The sequence below is a fragment of the Silurus aristotelis genome (assembly GCF_946808225.1).
Source record: "Silurus aristotelis genome assembly, chromosome: 26".
Taxonomy (NCBI): Eukaryota; Metazoa; Chordata; class Actinopteri; order Siluriformes; family Siluridae; genus Silurus; species Silurus aristotelis.
Window position 1 is genome coordinate 17480656 of NC_139599.1, and position 7500 is coordinate 17488155.

At 42.6% G+C, this 7500-nt stretch overlaps 2 protein-coding genes across 2 annotated transcripts in view; both read right to left on the reverse strand.

Moving 5' to 3' along the window:
* Nucleotides 1–398: 398 nt before the first annotated feature.
* On the reverse strand, nt 399–6122 carry amer1 (APC membrane recruitment protein 1). The gene is made up of 2 exons (XM_083530926.1): nt 5982–6122; nt 399–4829 (listed from the first exon to the last, which is right to left on the reverse strand). Exon 2 carries the CDS (start codon nt 4710–4712, stop codon nt 1785–1787), a length of 2928 nt encoding a protein of 975 aa, XP_083387052.1. The 5' UTR covers nt 4713–4829; nt 5982–6122; the 3' UTR covers nt 399–1784.
* Nucleotides 6123–6245: 123 nt separating this feature from the next.
* mtmr8 (myotubularin related protein 8) overlaps nt 6246–7500 on the reverse strand; it is a 13048-nt gene continuing 11793 nt past the window's right edge. The window contains exon 14 of the mRNA XM_083530950.1: nt 6246–7500. This exon is cut by the window's right edge and continues 596 nt beyond it. The gene's annotated coding sequence lies outside the window, so the exon portion shown is untranslated.

The following is a 7500-nucleotide window of genomic DNA, read 5'->3' on the forward strand; positions in this document are numbered from 1 at the left end:
GTCCACCTAGTGGTAGGAATTTGGCCGGCATGTCTTCAGAATTTGGGGGGGGGGGGGGGGGGTTTACAGTTGAGCCTTTCTCTGGAATACTGGTGGGAATTTGCCTAATTGTGCCCTAGAATATTGGGAGGAGGGAAGTTCTACGAGTTCTATGAGTTCTTCAAGAACCTGTCACTGGATTTCAGGGTTCAGTGGTTCAGCATCTGTAGAATGCCGGGGAAGTGGTGCCTCTAAATACAGGATACACGTTCAGACTAATAGATTCCTTATGAATCCTGATCTCATAATCAGGTGTTATTAATATTCCAGTTATTATTGGGATGAAACATTCAGGAAAGACCTGGAAGCCGAGTAATAACGCTTTCGCTCAATCCTGAGAAACAAACAAAAAGGACAAATTCTTCACTTGAGATGGAGTTTATTTCCAGTTGACAGTGTGTGTGTGTGTGTGTGTGTGTGTGTGTGTGTGTGTGTGTGAGCACTCAGAGGCAGTATGGGTAAAAGGTGGTGATTGGCAGCTACTTAAATCCCACAAACACTTGATGTTTAAACATTCACCGTCATCGAGTTTACATCCATATATAAAAGAAAAAGAATAAAAGCGTGTGTATGTGCTCATGACGAGCTCGTGTACACCAGCGGAACGATCACGTGAGCGTCTCATTTACAGATCACAATAAAAGACTGCACCAAATGTGAAACAAAAGGGAAACGTGTGAAAGTAATCCTCAAACGTCATCACCAATGAATTCATCCGGTTTTCTTTTTTGGAGAAAAAAGCTGGTGTGAAAAAGTGCATGATGTTGATTTGGTGAAATCTTCAACAGACATCTACAAAATGCAACTGATCACACGTACGAAACGAGTTTTCACCTGATAACGGACTAAACCACGATGTTGCAAAGAATAGTGAGGAGATAAGTGGAGATTTACGCTCCACACTGTTTTATGGAATAACCAGACAAAAGCGAGCAGTGATTTTTTTTATCTCGCAGACGTCTCGGTTTTGATCTTATCACACTTGAAAAGCTGCCCAACACTGAAAATGAACAAGTGTATTTTTTTTTTTTTTTTTATTTTGTTGGGGTTTTTTTTGAGAAAAAATGTGACGATGAGCTGCAGTGTTTTTGTTTTTTTTCTCGGAATGTCATGAAACAAATTAGAAAATAGTTATCCGAGTACATCAAAGAAACTGACTTGAACGTATAAAAACTTCAAAGGTTTTTTTTTTTTTTTTATAAACATCACCATTATTCACCAAAAACTCCAGACAAGTGTGAAAATGCTAAAAAAAAAAAAAAAAAAAAAAAGAGAGAAGTGTAGCACGGAAACCAGAAAACGTTCCTCAAAAGTGTTTGGAATCTGAAACGGGTTTACCGACATTTGCTGGCTTGTTTGTTTGTTTGTTTGTTTTAAAAACACACTTGTGATCGGTGGTATGTGGTAATAGCAGCAGAAACTTGAACATGCTAGCACAGTATCATTTTTCTTTACAAATCATATCGTCTTCTGTCGTATTTCTGTCTGGCAAAACAAAAAAAACCTCGCAAACGACAAAAACGAAGGTTCTGCACAAATATAAATCATAGACACCTGCTACATAAATGCCAAACAACATGGCGGATAAAAAAACAAAAAAAGAAAGAAAGAAAACGACTGTTACTGTATTATAGCTTATAAGTGTGAGAAGATAACAGTAACAGTGTGAGAAAAATACATTTCATGATGGTCAGTAGGCCCTCCAGCTGTGTGACCTGTTTACTTTGTCTTCGTGTTGAAGGGGTTCATGTGTTGCGTTTGGAGAATCCCATCTCCGCCTCTGTCTGCAGATTCTTGGTCGTGATCGCTCTCGCTGCCTCTGATTGGTCAGATCGATGATGAGGTATACCCTGGGTGATACCGACTGGTCGATTCTTCCACGGTCCTCCCAAACAATGATTAGAAGTGTACGGATCACTCTGAGCGCCGCCCAGAACGTCTCTGTCTGCGTTGATTTTCAGGATTCGCGCTGCGCTGCTATTAGGATAAGACGCCTGTAGGGGGAGATGTGAAGGTCTAACTGCTGGCTGACAGCTAGAACCCGACGGGGTTTCCATCCAAGGGGAACCACGCAAGGATCTATGTTGCTCCTGAGACATAGAGGCGTCCTTCTGGGAAGAGTCACAACCGTGCAACCCCTGTCTCCGGTTCCTTCCTTGTTGACTCACGTCGCATTGGTATCCTGCATCTGCACTGTTTTTCCTGCAGTGGAAAAACTTGTTGCCATGAGAAACGAGGGACACGTAGAGCTCGCCTGTCTGGAGCTCAAGACTATCCGTATCCAGAGAGCGGCTACGTCGGTTGTGAGAGAGAGGGGCAGGAACCGGAGGGCACGGACGGCCCAGGCTAAGGTGACGAGGAAGGCTTGTGATCCCCCAGGCGTTGCTGAGCAACAGATTTTGCTCGTAGGCGTCAAAGATTCTCTGGTCGCACTCGGCAAAAGCGTCCTGCTGCAAGTAGCAGCCGTCGTCTTCGAACGCCTCAAACGGGGATTCCAACTCTTCCTCTTCCTCTACAAGCTCCGGCTGTTCGCTCTCACCCTCATTCTCCATATCAACTACGTCGAAAGTGACGATGGCAGGAAGAGCACTTAGGCTTGGTCCGAACGGTGAGCTAGATTCCGAGCCATCCAGACTCTCTGTGGAGTTGCGATAAAGTCTGGTGTTTTTAGTAAAATCAACCAATGCTTGTGAGAAGCAGACCATCAGCTCCTCCTGTGATTGGCCGCACCCTATGGTTGGAGGTAAAGAGCCGTCGTCTGTAGCGTGGCACATTTCCTGCTTGGAATACAGTACTGCATCTTTGACGAGGCTTGCTGCCTTTGAGACTTGTGTGCTTAATCTTGAATCGGCAGTAGGTCCATACAAGGTTCTGTGCTGCACCTGACCTCCGCTAAGAGGCAAAACTTCTTTTAAGGCTTGGGATCCTCGCTGTGGTCTGGATCCAGACTGATGGTGTGCCTCCTCTTCAGAGATCTTGTACTTCCCCTCAAGAGAGATTGCATCACTGTATAAGTTCTCGCTACAATACGGATCTTTGGATGGGGTTCTCAGGTTCTGCAAATCGCAACAAAGCAAGGCATGTTGGATCTTACTCAAACGTTCCTCTTCCGTCTCCATGGCACCAGATTCCAAGGCAGCAGATGTTAAGTCATAAAGAAGATCTCCTTTACTTTTGTTTCCACTCAGCAACCCTTGATTGTCTTTAGAAGGTAAAGGCGGACTGATCAATCGATCGTCAGGCTCGAAGAGTTCGTAAAGGGCATCGCCACTGTAGCTGTCCCGTGAAAGCCTTTCCTGCTGTGGACGTTCACAGTTATCCTCGTCAGCTCCAGGCGTTGTGGAATCATAGTAACCCTCATCGCTGTTCGGGACTGAGCCCTGACGGTCACTCTGAGGAGTCATAAGATCGGTAGGTGTAAGTACTGTTTCCGTGATCCCCAGAGGACTAGTGCTGGTGTTGCAACTAGTGCTGGTAGTGACATGGAAGGAGCTGGTTGGCTGATCAGGGGTGGATGATGGGCTGATGGTCTGCTCCGAGGGAAGATAGCACACCTCGCTGCCCTCCGACTCCCACAGGCTGTTCAGGTACTCGTTGTCCACTTCGTCCGGAGTTGCCATCTCCTCTCCGCCTCCCTGGTACGTAACAAGGCAAGAGCTACGTTTTCCAGCATTACGACTCCCTCTTTCGCCCGACACAGAACTCTCTGCAACACTGACGTCATCCTGGTCTGCAATGATGTCACCGCAACCAGTCAACGAATCGAAACTCTTCAGAGATGACACGTCTCCAAAGATCAAGTTGTCAGTGGACATGGTAGGAGGGTCACCCTCGGCTAAGTCTGTCTGCAGTTCGCCGAGTCGTGCCATCTCAGAGTCTGCAGACAGAGGCTGCCGATATGTAAGAAGACCTTTTTTCTTACGTTCCTTCACCTTGTCTGCCTCGTCTAGGCATTCATCACCACATTGTTCTCCTTCCTCTTTCTCCCCAGCCTTCTCCTTGCTCCTTATTTTCTCAGGCACTAATGTTTCCTCTGTTGTGCAGGGGTCTGTTTCAGGAGCAGGCAGTTTTGTTAAATCGCTGCTGTTGGATTCTGCAGGCAGGTCCGGCTCTAACAAATCCCTGTGACTCTTGATGTCATCGTTATCACCTTGAAAACTGATGTTTGTCAACCTTCCAGGCACTATTTCACCTGAGGACATTTCAAGCATCTCGTTTTTCTCCACTTCAGCGTTATTTTTGCTTTTGCGATGCTTCCTGATGCTGCTGAAGAGACCTCTGAGGCCTCGTTTCTGCCGCGGGAGGGACTGCGACTTCGCAAAACTTTCCTGTGGTTTGTTCAGGTCGCTCGAGCCGTTTGGGTTGTGGAATTCGAACTCCGCCGAAGTCACGACTCCGCCACCTCTACCACCGTCTTCCCAGCATGCTCTGCTCAGGCCGTCATAAGTCTGACTCTTGGTCACGCCCATTTTAGAAGGCCACCGCCCTTGACTCTTGGCTCTTCCTACGAAAAAGCTTGGCAGCATACAGATGCTCTTTCGACCGCCAAAAAATCTAAAGGCTGTCTTTCTTAGCTTCCCTGCCGGAGGCGTCTGGGGCGACTGAGGTTCAGGGAAGATGGTGTCTGACGACTGGCCACCACTAGGTGCACCACTTCCTGTTGGAGTCTCCATGGTGACTCAGAAACTCTGTGCTAAAGTCGTATAATCATGACACATACGACTCTCCTGTGTGCAGGTGAAAGGATGCCTACAAATTTTCTATCAAACACGTCTTCTGCCATGTCACATCTGAAAAGTGAAAAAAACAAACAATTAGATAAACAGATAAACTTGAGAAATGCATGAGCCATGAATAATAAACCTCTAGTACCGTGACCTGAGAGAACTAAAACATCCGAGGACTAAAACAATGTTTTTAAAAACACACCATGACTGGACACTTGATTGTCCTCGCTTGATTGCTGATTAGATTACTTAACTTACTACAATTAAATCTGATGAAACAGAGGCAAAGTTTTCTGTAGCTGAGCAATTATGTAATTACAATTACAATTATGTATTCATGCAACAAACTGATTTTTACGGTATGAGCAAAATGAAAGTGACTGCAACAGAGAGAGAGAAATAAACAGTCTAGAACGTAACGAGGTTCCTCAGGGGTCGATGCTATGACCACGCGAGAAACGTTTTCACAATGTGGTTTTAGCTCAGTGGATAAGACAATAACCTGTTGTAAATTCATATCCCAGCAGGGCCCTGCTCAGGTGAACGAACGGGATGATAGTAAGTCGCTCTGGAGAACGGAGCTCGTCATGTAGTGTAATAAAAAACGTCTGAAACCGTTTGTAAAAGGTGTCAAATCTGTATAACGTCCAAACATCAGAAAATAAAATGCTTCTGCTACCTGATTCAATACAACATAATAATACACTTTATACATTAATATGTATAAAGATACATAATAATCCATACACACACACACACACATAAAACTGACACAATTAGACGGTCTGATAAGGTTTCCGATAAATTAACACTTATAATAAAGAAAAAATCGATTGTGGCCACAATTTCACCTCATTTTACCTCATCTGAAAGCCCACCTGTATTCCTACACCATCCCGCCTCCCACCACCGCCATGTTGGTTCTCGTTGACCCGCCTCCTGCGCTGTGATTGGCTACCTCATGCGTCTAAAAGGCGCGCGGTAAACAAAGGCATTCAATCTCGGCGCTCGAGGGCGGGGCTTGTCGAAATACGGGTACGAAAACAACAAAGCCCGTGCTAACGGTTCGGCTCGGTTAGCCACATTGCTAAAGCTTCGTCCACCCGAACCCTCAAATGGACTCGGAACATTTCTAGAACCTTCTTGGTTTCGTTTTGCGAAATAAAATGCACAGGTTTAATGAAACCCAAACATTTAACACCACACCGGACTCACCATGATTTTATTCCTGATTTAGCAGAGACAATTTGCAACAGCCTGTGAGGGAGAAAAAAGGATAGCTTTAGCGTCTAAACCGACGATGACGCGTCACTTCCGGAAGGATCGCGTTGAATAATGGGAAATGAAGTCCTGTGTAAAAATCAAAACTGCACATCGTTTTTTAGCGACTGTACGGGGCAGTTTTTTTTAAATATTTTTGTTATATAAGTGTTGAAAATCATAATTTTTATTTAGATAATAAAAGAAAAATCACAGGAATCTGTTTTCAAAACAATTTATTAACAGGGCATAGAAAAATAAAAAAAATCAATCAAAGCGTTATAAAATCCAGAGGCAGAATCACATAAAAAACAAAAGAATTTTTTTTATTTAAAAAAACCTTTTTTAAGAAGTGCAAGAAATAAAAATAAAATGTAAAAAAAATCAATCATTTATAATTCATAGTAATTGAAAATTACTATAATTTTTTTTAAGTATATATTTGTTTCACTGTGCTGCTTGTTTACTACATCCTACATCAAAGGACATCAAACAACAAAAAAGAGAACAATTAAATGATAAATGTCCATTTTCTTTTCTTTCTTTTTTTCACTTGTCCTGCAGCTACAGGTTGGACGAGGTCTCCAGTGTTGGTCAATCAATTAAATATAAATCTGAGATAAACGTGTTCTAAAAGTAACATTGGGGTAAAATAAGTCTCAGTGTCGGTTATATAAGTGTTACAGAAATCTTACAAAATACAAAATTTATGCACTCAAAATTACAAATAATTCTTTCTGAAAATAAAAAACGTGTAAAAACAGCGCAAAGTGCTTTCTTTCCCTTCTCTCTTTGATCAATATTTTTTTGTTCTGTAAAATAGTTGCTTTTTGTGTGTGTGTGTGTAGCTTTTAGAACATTCCTCATCGCTATATTTTGGCAACAATGTCATAGCTGCATTTTATTACACACACCCACACACACACACACACACACACACACACTAAACATCAAAACATTTACAAACTGTAAAAATAAAATTTAAAACTACACAAACTTCCTGTCTGTTTTTTGATTTTTTTGTAGCGTAAAAATATTTGTTACCGGCAGAAAAAGTGCAAAGGGTTCAATCAGAAAGACGCCGAGATGAAAATCTGCTCGAATGTGCTGAGGTTGACATTCTGTGGGCGTGGCCTAAGCAGTGCTTTTTTAATTTAATTATTTATTTTAGAAAGTATGATGTTGAGGAATGTTGTGGGCGTGGCTAAAATATAATTCTATTATAATGACACTGCAACCTGTCTAGCGAGTGGAATTTATGTGGGGGCGTGGCCTAAATATCATCATCATCCTCTTGTGATGTCTATAATGTTTTCAATGGTACAAAATAGAATATTTTATGGGGACGTGGGTAAAACACTAAGTGTGTAAAATTGTTGGGACGTATCTTCCAAAAAATTCTTTTAACTCATTGAGATTATAAACATCTGTGTATTTTTTTTGGATCAAATTTAAATTCTCTGAAATGTTGTGT

Bases quoted from the DNA above. Each gene is read 5' to 3' on its own strand.
- amer1 (XM_083530926.1), bottom strand. From the start codon at position 4,712: ATGGAGACTCCAACAGGAAGTGGTGCACCTAGTGGTGGCCAGTCGTCA.